Here is a 15,933-nt window from a genome sequence, read left to right as displayed (position 1 = left end):
GGAGGAGGTGGCGGAGGAGGAGGAGGTGGCGGAGGAGGAGGAGGTGGCGGAGGAGGAGGAGGTGGCGGAGGAGGAGGAGGTGGCGGAGGAGGAGGTGGTGGCGGAGGAGGAGGTGGAGGGGAGGAGGAGGAGGAGGTGGCGGAGGAGGATGTGGCGGACGAGGAGGTGGCGGAGTGCGAGGTGGAATAATCCAAATAATCCAAATGGCAGCGGTACATTAAATACATGTAAGATTTCCAGTTAAGTTATTCAGTCATTCCAATTGTTTCATCTTCTTCCCTTGTGTTTCCTATTCTGTACTGAACCAAGACTGCAAATTAATATCCCTGCAATCTTGCTTTACTACTAGGAAATAAATTTGTGAGGAGCATTTGTTTCCCCACTTCAATCAGGCTGTACCTTTGCTGGCTTAAATCAAAGATTCTAGAGACTTAGCCTTGCTCTAGAGGACAGAAAATCTTCTGGACAGCACAGCAATAGAAACTGAGAAAAATAACTGATCCAGCTGTGACAACATGATCTAACTTTCCAACAGTGGGCTTGCATGACTTCCATACTAAAATACCACAAGATTAACACAATTTGGTGGCTTAACAAATAAAGACACCATTCAGATTTTTCTCAAGGTGTTTTAACAAGCCATTTCTCAGTTTTCTTTCTGCTACATAATTCACCATTGGTTTAAGAATCCTGGAAAACAGAAGGGCAAAAGGTGGCAACACAAACCCATAAAGTTGGGGTATTTTTAGCTAAAAGGACAGACAGGACATTTATGTGGTCTTGAGTCTTTCAAAGAATGCCATGGATTAAGTCAACGTGTTCTGGTAGTCTACGGATCACTTTGGCTTAGGAAGACAAGCCTGGGCTTTTCAATTTGGTCATTCAGAGCAACTTCATTACAACTTTAGTCCCTTCACCCTTTCTCCTTGTGAATACCAAGCACCCCTTCAACACACAAACTTGATGTTACCCCTTCGTCTACCACCCCTCGCACTTTTAACAGCTGGAACTGTTTACAAAGACTCAGCAGTCCTGAGAATCTAAACATAACACGGATCTATCTTTCTTTACCTGCTGAAACAGAGGCGTTTTTTCTCTGGTCCGTCAGGCATTCCATCTTTTAATTCATCTCCAGAAACCAAGGATGCATCGTCATCACTGTCGAACGTATCATCTTGTAAAATAGGATTTAAATGGTCTGAAAGACAAAAGAGGTTTGTTAACTTTCCTGAATAGCCTTTGTCTCGTTCTCTTACATGAATACAGCTTCTAAATCAGTGCCAAAACCCTTTCTTCATTTGAGAGCACACACTGAAAGCTATTTCCTAGAGTTCATCCCACCACAGATCTAAGGAGATGGCACAAGGCCCTACAAAGCTGTACTAAGTCCCGCTGATGTGTACGTATAAGGTACGCTACTCTTGGTGATTTTTTTCTCCCCCTTAGAATAAAGGAGATTACAAACAATTTCCGCAGTTGCTAAATAGCTAAAAAAAAAACAAAAAAAAAACAAGACCATTTCTTTCTGGAGGAGGTTCCCACAATGAAAGCACGGGGATTAAGGATGTGATGGCCACAGAATTCCATTCATCTAGTAAATATCAGCGCTAATTGATCTCACGTGCACATGTATAGTACGATCTACAAACATTTAAATTAGGAGACTGGTTAAAAATGATGATAGCTAAAACAGTATTTAGCTTAGACCAGTTATACTTGTATCCTGGTCCCGACATTCTTCAGAAAGGAATTAGAAACATTGACCTAGAAATGCTTCCCCTCCAAATATCTGAGTTTTGATTTTTTAAAGAAAAATAGCTGCCTTATACTTCAAACCTCAAGTCAACCTCTACAAATGCTAATTATCTTAGCTGCCGTCAGAAGCAGGATGCTTCAGTAGAGAACACATCGTCCTTTACTGTGTATTGAGTCATTCAGGGCTTCCATTTGGCATTTCAGTTTCGAATCCAGAATAAAACCTATGCGTTATCTTCCAGACATGCCCAAAAGAAAGACATGCACATGCAAATAATAAAATTCTACCATCATTGTGTCTGAAAGGTTTAAGTTGATTGCACAAACCACAAGTTTTTGCTTTAGCAGAATTATAAAGAAGTGGATGCTGTGGTTATACCTTGCTGTCGGTCCTCCTTTAGTGCAAGCTGTGCATGCGGGAAGATCTTCTGCACAACTTGTAAAATATTCGCTCCTGATCTTTTAAAAAGTGGCTTGAAAATGGGTGATAGTGCTTGTCCGGGTGAAGCCACGATCCTGTTTGATGCCGGAACAACCTTCTTCAGAGCCATGAAAAAGTCCTTTGCTTTTATTTTAATAGAAGCAACCTCTCCCTACTTGCATAAATCTGAGGATAGCATCGGCGTAGAGAGCACAGCGCAGCTTCAGTACATAAAGATTTGATATCTGCACCACAGTATCCTAACAAACAAAAATCAAACATTACATCAGTCAAGGCCCAGGTTTACAACATGCAACATTTAAACAATTTGTAATGCCAAAACCAAACAGGTTAACAGGGAATTCAAAGTGCTACCGCTCTGCAGGGAAGTTTCATGTTGCGCACTGTCTGATATCCTGCGCTTATGCAGCTGAAGCAGACTCCTCATCAAAAACTATACTCTTGAGGAAGATGCCCCAGAACCATTTAACGTTTTCAGACAACAAAAAGAACGACAACAAAGAGTAAATAGATGAAAGCATCTAACTCTGATTGCTATGAAGGCGTGCCAGCTGCCTCGTTGACTAGTTGTGCAGCAAGGCACAAGAGCTTGGGTACTGCCTGGTACAAGCTAAGGTTCTTTACAACTTGCTCACAAGCAAGAATCCATTTTGGTTTCAGTCTTACCAATGCATTTCTCAGCTAGTTCATCAAGCAACATGTCCGGTGGCTTAGGGGTCCAGTCACGAGTATGAATCTTGAAAATTTCTTTTCTAGCCTGGAAGCAAAATCATTGCATTTTAGCTTGTCTCAAGTTTTCCTTAAAAATACCAACAAGAAACAAACAAACCAAAAAGCAAGCAAACAAACAAACAAACAAAAAAACCCCAGTCCTCCCTCAAAACCCCTCATCTATTAATACGCTTTTCTTACTTGCTCAACTTTCAAGTATTTTACAGTTATTTAATATACACTCTGCATTTTCAACCAGGAAATTGAATATTTCTTATTTGTTATACTGAACTTTTTCTAGGAACCTACAATGAAAGAAAAGGCATTTATAGTTTCAATAACAAGTTTCCAAACTACGAGACCTAATGACCCAAAGGAAAATACTGTAATGAAAAATTTATCCAGAAACATTTCTTTGTTGTCCAAAAAACTTCTCTAAAACTTAGCAAGCTTTCATTGTGACAGTCTCATTACTTCATCACATTTGCTTTTCAGTCAGTAAATGCACAGAAAGCACTTCTGGCACAATGCTTCAAATTGCTACAATTACTATAAAGAAGAAAATAATTATGACTCAAACTACTACCACCGATCCGGGGCACAATCAAATGCAAACACGTCCCCTATTCATTCAGAAGTGAAGGATTGAGACCAAAAACACAACTTCAAGATGAAAACGCCCAAGTGGACTAAATAATTAAGCAAACAGGTACAACTTTGGGAACGAAAGGTTTGATTATAGAACTAACTACTTGGTGGTATCATCCTGACCATATATATCCAGTACCAGATTTGCCCTCCATGGAACAACGCAGTGTCTCCACATATCACTCTTTTTTCAAGTTGTCAATTATTTTTTTTTCCTATAAAGTTGGACTTTGCCATGGTAGAACTAACGTTGAATTCAAGTTCTCACCTCTTTATTTGGCAAGTTGAAGAGGAACTCTCTGCCAAAGCGTCCTGGTCTTCGTAAAGCAGGATCTATAGAATCCAGTCTGTTGGTAGCTCCGATTACCACGATCTCCTCTCTGTTATCTGTGCCATCCATAAGCGTCAGAAGAGTTGAAACAATGGAACTAATAGAAAAATATAGTTTTTATTTACTGGTTCAGTAAATTTTGTTACATTCCACATGACTTTCTTGATGCCGGAACAACCTTCTTCCTAGTAGTCATTCAAAAGTGGGAAAAAAATAGTCTACCAAGTCGGGGTTTTTTTTTGGTTTGATAATACATCTGCAGACTGGTAAGTCATCAAGCACTTCAAGACTGTTTGAAATAATCTCTACATTAATGGAAAAGGAGTACTGCACACTTCTGCTCAGGAAGAAAATCACGGAAAATGTTCCGTGATGTTCCCTCTTGCTTTGGTAATGCTCTTTCTCAGTGTTTTTAGTCTTGTCCTTTCTACCTTGGACTCTCTCTGCAATAGCTGAGGAGGAAAGCTTTTTAGAGCTCCATTCAGTGCCACACTTGAGAGAGGAAGTTTGCCGCAATTTCTCACCAGGCTCAGAAGTCTCTTTGCCGTACAAAACATTTTCATTAGAAATGAGGTCACGTTCTTTTGATCTTCTTGGTTTCTCCTTGTCTCCACCGTCATCACATTGGTACTGTGCGAGGTATTCATCCTTCCCAGTAGATTTCGGAGGGTCCGCGACACTGCACAAAATAAAATCACATTTCTCACTTCTGCTGAAGGACGTGAAGATTAACAGTAAAACCTTCCAAAGGCAAACAAACAAACAAAAACCTCCAGACTACAGGAACACTCGCAAAGATATGCCATTTAGAAACCTCTCCTGCGATAAGGACACCTTCTCCAGCTCCCAGAGAAAGTGTTTTTTCCCCTCTTGCTTCTGAAGCCATTGCACTAAAAAAGCACACACATCTGTCTCCCTCCACATGCTGCTGCTCTGAATAAGAGCCAGAAGATTCAAAACCACCCTATTTGGTCTCCCCACATAGCCGAAAAAAACACCAGTTGAAACAGAGTTTTCTACCTCTCTCCCAAGAATTTACATTCACGTATCCTGTGACTGCAAAAATAGAAGGCGGGGCTCAGGAGGAACAGCCAGTGTTGGAAATGAAAAAAAGCAGCCTGTTTCTTCAGAGTCTTAAGCCTATTCTACTAGGAAAACAAAACAAAACAAAACAAGAGGAGAGGAGAACAACAGCGGGAAATTTACCTATTCTCCAGGTGTTCAATTGCAAAGCCTCCGCTGGAGGATCAACAGCTGTGAATTGAGCGTGCTTAGGAGAAATCAGATCTACATCTGAACCACAACTATTTCAGTAGTATCACTAACTTATGTTACTCTGAAGAAGCAGTCAGCACCCTTTCTATGTTAGGAAATAGCTGAACAGAGTCTGTTATTCACGTGAAGTAGTCAGGCAGGTTTCTTTAGGAAGGCTGGGTTTCACTAGAACATTACTAGCCTGTAAGCCTCATGGCATCACCTTCCATCTTGACTGCTAAACCTCCTTGCTCCCTACTATCTTCTTTGCCAAGATACAGCTGTCCACGTTTACTTTTCCTACTTGGCTGGACTGAATTTAAGAAGGGATCTTGCAACTCTTCCTCTTGTTTGCCACTTAATCATCACACCAAATGAAAACTATTTGCCTTTCACCTCTTTATTTCAGGCATTCTTTCCTAGTGGTCATTTAAAAACGGAAAGAAAAAGTCCATCCGCTTTTTTTTTTAATATCCAGCAGACTGTTAACTCACCAAGCACTTCAAGACTGTTGGAAATAATCTCTACATTAATAGAAAAGGAATTCCTCAAACACACTGCGGCCGCTTACCTTTAATACACTCGTTGGATGAGACGGGGCTGTATTTCTTGCTTTCGCCTGCACTGGAAGGCTTCCCTTCCTTGTAAGGTTGTTTACTGCTCTCACTTCTGCATTGCTCACATGAAGAGCCATCTGGAGGATGGGATTCTTCCTTCTTCTCCCGCGTTATCTTCTGGAAACGAGGATCTAAGTGTTCCAAGGAGCCTTTCACTTTCCTGCTGTTTCTCTTTTTTCTTCTTTTTCTTCTCCTTTTTCTTCTTGTTTTACGCTTGCGATTGGCATTGTCAAAGTGGAGCACACAGAAACACAAATCGTGAAGTCTGAAAGAAACATGCAAGTTTAAAAGAGAAAAAAAGATGTGGCACTTGTTGCCTATATGAAACTTTATTTATTTTACCACAGGTGATGATTTGCAGCATGTCAGCTATTTTGTGGTGCTTTGTGCACACGCAACTTACTTTAGATGTAGCAAACTTAAGCCCTCAGATTGGAGGACCATAGGTCCTGGTTTGTACACAGATCATTAACAATGGCTAGCTCTGGAATACGTGCAAGCAGAAAAAAACTTTTAACCTAATCCAGAATGGTGTACGGATGTGTTTCCAACTATGTGGTCCAAAGCTAGTGCTCTGACACAATTCAGCAATAGCTTTCCTATCTTCACTGATCAACCTAACAACATGATCCCCAGCCAGCTGATGCTATCTAAGTAACTTAGAAACTACCAGAAAAAAAAAAAAAAAAAAAAAAAAAAAAGAAGAAGAAAAAAAGAGAAGAAAAAAAAAAGGAGAAAAAAAAAAAAAAAAGAAGGAATACATGAGAAGCACCCAGAAAAGAATTAGGATAAAAAATGCGGAGTATGCTGGAATCCTTGCTTACTTGGAATCCTTCTCTCCATGTTTATCCTTAGACTCTCTCCATGTTTATCCTTAGACTTCTTTTTCTTCTAGAACTTGTGATATTTTTGCATTTTTTTCACCACCTAAAAGCTCCTTTTCTATCTTTCTGTCTTTCCTTTCTATTTCACTTTCACTACCTTCTGCACGGGTAGATTTTCTTTTTCTGTTTCCTTCTGTTTCATTTTTCTGGCGACAGTTCTCCAAATGAGCTGACACAGGTGGAAGCGCATGTCTTTCACGAGAATGTCTTCCAGAATGTTGCTGAGATACCGAGCAACGATGCAAGTCTGCTCCGGGTGTGCTAAAGCGACGTCCATCTTCATCTCTCAAGAGGGAACCGTGAGGCCATCCACTTTTGTAATGATAATGCTTATGTGACCTGCCGTAGTAAGTTGCAGTCCATTTGTCAAAGGCTGCATCGCCGTGAGAGAACTTTCTCTCTCTACTGTCTCCTGTCGCATGAGGTGAATAGTAATCATTGTAATAGCTACATCTTTCCCACCTCCGTGCTTCATCTCGATAGTATCTTTCTCTGCTCCAACTTCTTTCCCCTTTGGATCGGTAATATCTATTGCTACCTTGTTCTGATCTTCCTCCGCTGCCAGATCTGTACTTTGAATATTTGACTGCTCTTCTGCCATTCTCAGGGCTGTTTCTTTCACCAGGGAAAGATCTGCACCTGCTTCCCTCCCAGTGCTCCTGCTTGTGACGCTTTTGCTCAACAACTTCCACGCTCTGAGAACACCTCCTCTTGCTGGAAGGACCTGCTTTTTGACTCTCCTTCTCTTCACTAGGAGCATGTTCCCTCTTGCTTTGGTAATGCTCTTTCTCAGTGTTTTTAGTCTTGTCCTTTCTACCTTGGCATCTCTCTGCAATAGCTGAGGAGGAAAGCTTATCAGAGCTACATTCAGTGTCACACTTGAGAGAGGAAGTTTGCCGCAATTTCTCACCAGGCTCAGAAGTCTCTTTGCCGTACAAAACATTTTCATTAGAAATGAGGTCACGTTCTTTTGATCTTCTTGGTTTCTCCTTGTCTCCACCGTCATCACATTGGTACTGTGCGAGGTATTCATCCTTCCCAGTAGATTTCGCAGGGTCCGTGACACTGCACAAAATAAAATCACATTTCTCACTTCTGCTGAAGGACGTGAAGATTAACAGTAAAACCTTCCAAAGGCAAACAAACAAACAAAAACCTCCAGACTACAGGAACACTCGCAGAGATATGCCATTTAGAAACCTCTCCTGTGATTAGGACACCTTCTTCAGCTCCCTGAGAAAGTGCTTTCTCCCCTCTTGCTTCTGAAGCCATTGCACTAAAAAAGCAAATGCATCCGTCTCCTTCCACCTGCTGCTCTGAGAAAAAAGGCATAGGGGCGAGCGGGGAACAGCCAGTGTTTCTCCAGACAGTGGAGAAAAATGGAAAAACATTCTATGAAGGAACACAAGTTCTCCTTGAGGCACCAACCTGCATCAGAGTGATATGCTCAGTGCTGATCATTAGTTCTGTTCGTAACGCTGGACATACAGCATGGAATTGTACTAATTTAAATCCTTCCATTAAATACTATTAGTAGACAGATAAAACCGTAACGAACTTCCATAAGGTCTTGTCTTAATCAGACTGTGCTCATTTTACCTCGTTTCCTCTGACAAGCTGTTCAGCTGGCTGGCTGTGAGGGACTCCGTGATGACTTCTCGATTGACTGAAGGCATAGCTCCAGGCATCTGCAATCAAAACGCACAAGTCAGCAGACAAAACAATGCTATTTGTAGTAGTACTGAGGACTAGTCTTGTCAGAATTTCTCCATTAAATGGTAAGCAAGACCGTTTTGAGTTGTATGCATTATCTACACTTCAAAGATAACCCCAACTCACCTCCCAAAATCTACTTTATGAAACTTAGGAATTTTTATCTCAGCTGAGCTTAAGTTGACAAGTTCTAATGTAAGCTCAGGTCTGCAAATTCTAATGGGATAATACCACAAAGTCTTACAATCACATTTGTGCTGTGTTTTCTCAGTATTTCACCTGAATTAGGAACACAATAAACACTCCCGAATACATCATAGGTGAGAAATTCTCGATGGAGCAAATCTATGTTTCAAGCAATCCATTTGTTTTAGAAAAGAACATCTCAGAAGGCTTAACAGGTTCAACTCGGCAAGTGGAATCATCAAGTTTCAGTGCGTTTTCTTTCGATTCATTACCTAACCTAATAGCACCATTTAGTGAATCGGTTTTTGGCAGCTCATGCTGGGATCTTCCTTCGTCAGCATTCTGACAGGAAGAACCGGAATGCTGCAATGTACGGACTACCTTTCCAACCAAAATTCCATTAGAGGACATTGCATTGCAATTCCTTTTAAATAAGCCCTTTGACTCCTCCTCAGATTTTCCTGAAGATTCTGCACCGTAAGGGACTGTGTTATCAGAGCTGAGTTTAGGATTTTCATTCACTGTTGGCTCCACAAAAATCTCATCAGAAACTTTTTTGCTTGTTTGCATTTGCTTCATTTGCATTACCGAATTTGTAATTGTGGATGAAGGAACAGCCTGGTAGAGATCTTCATCCTCCGCAGCACTGCTAAGACAGTCAGGCTGTGACACAGTCCGACGAGCAGGCAATTTATTGTGAATACTGGTGGTGATCTTCTGTTTTCTTGACGGATCAGTAATTGAAGGCCTGGTAATTGTCTGGTTTTGAACACAGGCCATCGGTGGTGCTGAAGATGGCCTTTTTAGGGTGACACCAGTGGTCTTTGCGTCCTCTTTTATGGATCCATTTCCATTTAAACGGCTTGAATTCTGTATTTAAAAAGAAGAAATGGCAAGATGGATTAACGCAAACACTGCATTTAACATTTTGAAACACAAAACTCTCCTACTGAGTATTTCTACAAATGGTCTTAACACCTACAAAGAAAAACACACTGCCCTTTAAAGATAAATGCAAGTCCAATAAGCGTATTCAATTCCTGCTTTTGGTTTACAGCCGATTGGAATCAAATTAACATCATCTTTGAAAACCAGCCAAACAACTTAACATTACCTGCTGCTATTCCCAAATATATTTATTTTCCCCTTTAAACATACCCTGAAAAGCCTGAAGTAATTGTTCTGGTGCTCAGGAATAAGACACTTAGTTTTCCCTGTCTTAGCTAAAGTGACGACGATAGGAAAAACAAGTCCTCTTTTAAATGATTCGAGGATTAGTACACTCTGCTTAAATTGTCAAAGAGCGTAGCTCTCTGTGCTTTAGAAAGCTGTCTTGGAGGTATAAAGTAATGGAGTCGCATGGCTGCACAATTTAGCAGTAACCACTGTTTGAATGACTCTGGCTGTAGCATGAAGGCTGTGAAGAAAGCTGCAGCATGGGAAGGAAAACAAAACTAAGATGCTGAAAACCAAACAAAAAACCCCACACCAAACCCCAAACCCACTAGCAGTTTGGTGCCGTTACCTGCCCTCCCACTTCCCTGAATTACCTTAATCATATGAGGAAGAAGTCGTGGTCCCATAAATCCAGCCTGCTTACTATTAGCCCCCTGCTGACCAGGAGGGAATGAACAGGGATAAGATGGTGCTGGCAAGTAAAACGCACGTTCTCCAAGTGTCAAATCATAGCGCCTTCAGAAAAGAGCAGTGATCGTAGTTTAGTTTTTCTTTCAGCCTACTCTTGGATTAAATCCCATCCTATAATTTTAGAGGAACAGTTCATACGATATGGAAGCCTTCTCTACAGAAGGCTTCGCCAAGACTACAAACTGAAAAGGAGAGAACAGTCTTGCTACTAAGACTATCACTTTCAGAACAATAATTCATTCTTACACGACAGATGACCTTCATTTCTCTCCTTCTCTAAATTAGCCAGCTACAGGTAACACATAGATAGCAATTTACACAAGTGCTGCAGTTTCAGGCCAAGCAACAAAAGATAATAAATGACACAGAGAATTTCAGGTTAGACAGAACTGAATTAGACAAATAATAATCTTTCCCTGGGATAGCAAGAAAAACACTTGCAAAACAGAAAAATATCAATAACAGGAAAGTAAATCTCTTCTGAACACATGTTAAGATTTGTTATTACCTGATATAAAAAAGTATGTAAGCTTGCTGACCAAGAACTCTCTTAATGTCAGTACGGACTACTTTAGCATCATTCATCTGATACCAAAGTCCATTACCAGCCTGCAAATAAAGACAACCATTTCTTTAGGTGAATTGCACGTGTTCCAAATGAAATCACGGATAGGAACAAAATACACACGTGTCAAATAAAAATATAATGAAATCTTTTTCCCTAGAAACAGTAGCTGCTAGTCACGCTTTCACTGGTTTGCCAGCACAACCTTTACCCTGTTAGAAATGCTGTTGACTTCTACCTTTACATAGCATATATAGTGTCCTGAGTGACAGCTGACACCGTGATGTACCAGCACCGCGTATAAGGCATAGAGCAGTGGTTCTCCCATTGACTGTGACATGTAGGCTCTCAGGTCCAAATACTCCGGATATTTCACCTCCTAAAGAGAGACCAAGAAGATAGAAAAATTATCCCAGAGTACTTCGTGGGCTAGCCAGAGAAAAACACTTCCAAAAAACACAGACTAGAATTTATTTCTAGAATATATTTCTAGAAGATATTTCTTGATTCACTACAAATAAGTCTTCCCATAAACAATGTTTAAGACTAGAAGTTGCAGAGAACTGTTTCCTGATGAATCAGCCTTCTCAGAGGAAAGCATATGCTTCTTGTCAAGCGGGAACTTTATTGATAGTAAGAGAAAGAATAAGCCATAGTCGTTAGTCTACAATTATTGTCTGAAAATATAAACAACTTTCAGCTTTGGGGGATGTCCCATTACACGATGATATAGTTGCATTACAGTGGTAAATATACCTTGTTGATCTTTCCACCTGTGAAATCTGCAAATCTTTTCAGTGATATTGTGAGAACCTTGGAAGAACGGTGTATGGTAAATCTCTTGGATGCAGGAACCATCTTTTTACACCTTAAAAACAAGCAGAGATAAGTGTTTGAAGGCATCTTCTTTTTTCGCCCCCAAAACAAACTCGTTTTAATGTCTCACGCATGCCTATGCTATTTGAATGACATTTACTTGCATAATAGGTTGGTCTTTTTTCTTTTCATAAACCCATGCACTGCGTGTCAGGTTTGTTAATACAGTGAAGAAGGTAAATTCTCCCAAAACCCCGGGCATAGCAGGAACAGGAATCTCTCACGAAAGGGTATTACCAGGTTGGATGGCAAGGTACCATTTCTTGGTCTACAAAAGTGGCTATTTGAACTCCAATCCTGGATACATTCTTTCAGCTTTCAAGAGAAATACAAATAATGAAAGTGGAACGAGAGAGCCTTGGTCCCCACGACTAGAAATTGCAAATAATCTCCAACATAGGTCGTCTATCAACATCAAAAATACAACAGAAGCACATGGTCATTCTACAGGAGGGAGACATTTAACAGTAGGAAGTCTTCATGTACTGAGCTTGTCTGGAAAGACACTGAAACTGTCTGCCATCCTTTGAAACACAATAGTTCAGTTTGATACATTGCCCGCTCCAAGGTAGGACCTACAGCGTAAGCAGTGAAAATTAGCCGCTAGCCCAGAGAACAACGGAAACTGGGCAGTTTACATCAAGAAAAGTACTGTCGAGAGCTAATAAATAGAAAGAACAAAAGTATCTCTTTTTGAATTCTGATGGCAAAATACGAGCCAGAGAATTGCAAACCCATAGGGAATGCCTCTGAACAAGACTTCCCCCCTCCAAAGAAACAAAAATCCAAGTGTTTTATAAACTTCCACAAAACTCGTAAGTAGATCCAAAGTTTAGAGGTAGTCCAACAGAGTCATGCAACATATAAAACTGACATCTAGGATTAAGACCTAATTCGTCAAAATCTTACTCGCTACATTTATAGCAATTCTCTCCACCCAGCTCTTCAGGTTTCACAAAGAGTTCCAGAGCTCTGGTAACAGATGAAACCGCCTAGAGGAGCGAGAAAGAAGAGCGTAAAGTCACCGTAAATTCAAAATTCCAGAGACGTACTAGTGGTTTATAAGAGAATCTTACTAACATACTCAAGCGATCTACTATGAGCACTGTGAAGAAGGAGGCAGAAAGAGCATGCTCAGCATTGACCTCACCTGGAAGTCATTTGACTTCGGAACAAATACTTTTCCAGTAGCCTAGACAGCATCTATAGTGTGCTTTGTCATCAATACTGGGGACAAATTCATCAGTCTAACAATTAGATGTACATTGGGGTAGAACAACAGAGAAGTGTGACAGCATTATAATTTTTGCAGAAAGAGAATTCTTTCCCCTTAAACCCAATGCAAATGTGGAGACTATTTACATGGGTTCCACAGAAGGACAAAGTCCAATCCACTTCCTTAGCACCACCAAGCTCTTACGTTTTAACATTATATGTGGTTTGGTTTTTTAAGGTAAACAAGTTTAATTTAGAAAGTTAGGCATGTACTTAAACATCATGAATTATATTTAGAAAACATCTTACCTTTATATCCAAAGTGATATCAAGAAATGCCTCATACGTATCCGAAACTGCTTTGCAATTCAAGCACTTCACTGGAAGCAAAATATAAATGCTTAACCTTATGTGAAGGAGACTAACTGTCCAAATTCAAGTTGTTGCCAGATACTACTTTAGACAAACTACAGACTGCTTTACTACCGACAAAAGACACAGATCAGTTCTAAGGACAGGAATATTTTTTAAAGTACCTCTCGATCTTAGAAATCCTCCAAATATTTGATGAATGATGGTGGTAGCTTGAGAAGATCTGTCCAATCTGGAAATAAATTATAATCAGACCTCAGAAGATTTAAGGCGCACAGTTAACTCTTCAAAGAGTTTTATGAAAACTAAGGATGATGTAGACTTTCGTTGCTGATTGTAAATAAGGCACTAAAAGGTGCTAGAGATCATTTTTGATAGTAAATAAAGGACTAGAAGGTGCTAGAGAATGTATGAAAGTGAACTTGTTTATGCTTACTCGGTGCTTCCATTCAAGCACGCTTCCTGCATAGCATCAACAGTATAGCGCAAGAACTCGTGTGCGTCTTCTTGACTGCCAAAACGGAAATGTTGTCCTATTCCTAAAGAAGAAGATGATAGTATTCACCTCATTTAAAAATGAAATCATTCTTCTATTTCTAAAATCTCTCTTCTTTCTAGTGTTAAAACCACTTATACACATCAAATAAGTATTTGAAGATTACAAGCTATCGAAAAGAAACACATCTGAAGCCACTTACGACTGAGATTACTGATAACATGCGTAGGCTCGATGGCATCAACAGTGCAACGCAGGGCCTGGTTAATGTGAGTCTCCATTGTGCACATCATGCAAAAATCTTGTTCACGACCTGAAGAGTGAAAGAAGAAAGCATCCCAGTCCAGCAAAATATCCAGAACTACAAACAAACATCTAAGTAAAATTTAAACTATAGATACGATATCCACTCTCCTTGCTACATTCTATTCTCCCAAGATGCCAATGTCCCAACAGTCTTGTAACATTTCATTTCACACAACTTTACAGAATAAAAATATCCACTAAGCCTGTATTCAAATGCATTTTGTGATGAGAAATCTAAAAGACTACTGCAAAGTCACATTTGTAAAGGCTGACAGGAATGTGAACTCCACAGGCTGAAAAACGTATTACTCTCTAAAATTACTACTAAATGCATTACTGTCCAATGCACTTCATTATTCCCACGAAGCAATAAATGATCCTTTAATAAATACATAAATAAATAAATAAATAAATTCATTCATTAAACAAACAGTGCATTAATTGCACTCCATATGCTATTCGGAGCCCACTGCTAATACAGTGCTCAAAGCCAGCTTCTACAGGTAAAATCAGGCAAATAAGCTTGTCTCAGAATCACTGCTGTTCTTTCACCTTCAGAGCTGTCCAACAGATTCGAAATACTCTTAGAAAGTACTCACATGACTGGCCGTGCTCGAGAGAAAGCATGTAATTGGCAAGTGGGGGTGTGTAGGTCAAACACTGTAGAGTAGCATTAAGAAAACACGTGTTGCCAAGATTGTACAGGCCAACTCCAACACTTTGTGTTTCTCGCCAATCCATACAAATCTTCTCAGGTGGAAAAAGAATGTTCTGTGGCGGAGCAATTCCATCATTAACGACTGCAAGAAAGTTAAATTTAAAAAGAGATTTTGTTTGTTTGTTTCTAAGGAAGGTATTTAAAAAAATACTATTCTGCAGGAGCACCTAGAGGAGCTAGCTACAATCGCAGCCAGAAAAAAATTATTGCAGACAGCTTTAATACCGCCAAATTCAAATTGGCTGGTCAACACAATGTTTCGGGGAAAAAAAAAAACAAAAAACAGCTTTCGTCAACCATTTTAATTTTTCTAAGGCAAAGCTAACTGCCATTCTGTTTGTAGTACCTAATGCCAAGTTCCTCTCCATCTATAATCTTTAACCTGATTAACTCAACTACTGTTTTTTTCCTTATTATAACTTAAACCACAAGCTTAGACTTGAAATTATACGGAAAAAAGGTAAAAACTAGTAACTAGGAATGACGGTACCCCTACAGATACCAGATCTTTTCCTGAGCAATGTTATCATTCAAAAAACGTGTGAAAAATGGAAGCTGTGAATAGCAACAATCAAACACTTTTCTTTGCAAAACGGAAAAGACATGGATAAATCTGTGCATTACAAAAAGCTCCCCATATTTCTCTGTTGACTGTAAATATATCAAAATTAATTTCTGTAACATCAGTCACTTCAGTTGCCTTAGGGGATTCGCTTTTGAAGTCTTTGTTCACACTAGTCCCCTTCTCTATCAGTGCAACAAGTAAGAACTGCATTTTCTACTTTTGCTTTGAAGAAAATGGAGTCGGGATAAAGCTCACACTTACTTAGATCTCTTGGGGCAAAAGCCTTAGATTTTTCAGATGATCTACAGTAAATAGCACCTCCACGTCCTTGGGCCACAGAGACTTGGCTTGAATCTTCTGCAGGCGGTATCTGGCCCCAGTTTGCGGTGCGTGACATCAGTATTTTAGTACTTGGTTTCTTGGATTTGCCAGACCGCCTTGAAGAGGGCTTTTTAGACTTTGAAGATTTGGGCTTCTTAACTACGGTCATCGTTGACATCTGCGACAGAGACAGAAGTTCTGGTTGACGTAAGAATATCAAGAAGCATTCCAAGAAGAAAAGAGTAGCAGAAGTCCTGTCACTTAATCTCAAAGAAACAGCCTTAAGAACTAAATCGCTGGTATGAATGATT

The 15,933-nt window shown here is 39.9% G+C and overlaps 1 protein-coding gene across 1 annotated transcript; it reads right to left on the bottom strand.

Moving 5' to 3' along the window:
- Positions 1-1,071: 1,071 nt before the first annotated feature.
- LOC137848984 (ubiquitin carboxyl-terminal hydrolase 42-like) lies at positions 1,072-15,791 on the bottom strand (the record flags this gene model as incomplete). The annotated part of the gene is made up of 19 exons (XM_068668462.1): positions 15,563-15,791; positions 14,618-14,818; positions 13,915-14,025; positions 13,653-13,755; positions 13,381-13,448; positions 13,154-13,224; positions 12,539-12,621; positions 11,510-11,621; positions 10,992-11,132; positions 10,697-10,797; positions 10,092-10,233; positions 9,130-9,411; positions 8,242-8,330; positions 4,381-4,566; positions 3,825-3,984; positions 2,864-2,954; positions 2,343-2,436; positions 1,622-1,737; positions 1,072-1,198 (listed from the first exon to the last, which is right to left on the bottom strand). Coding segments are annotated over exons 1-19 (2,507 nt in total), but the record flags the coding sequence as incomplete, so codon positions are not given.
- Positions 15,792-15,933: the final 142 nt, after the last annotated feature.

This window comes from Anas acuta, unplaced genomic scaffold (assembly GCF_963932015.1).
Source record: "Anas acuta unplaced genomic scaffold, bAnaAcu1.1 SCAFFOLD_246, whole genome shotgun sequence".
NCBI classification, from domain to species: Eukaryota; Metazoa; Chordata; class Aves; order Anseriformes; family Anatidae; genus Anas; species Anas acuta.
The sequence above is the reverse complement of the archived record's forward strand: the minus strand, read 5'-3'. Positions and strand labels throughout refer to the sequence as shown.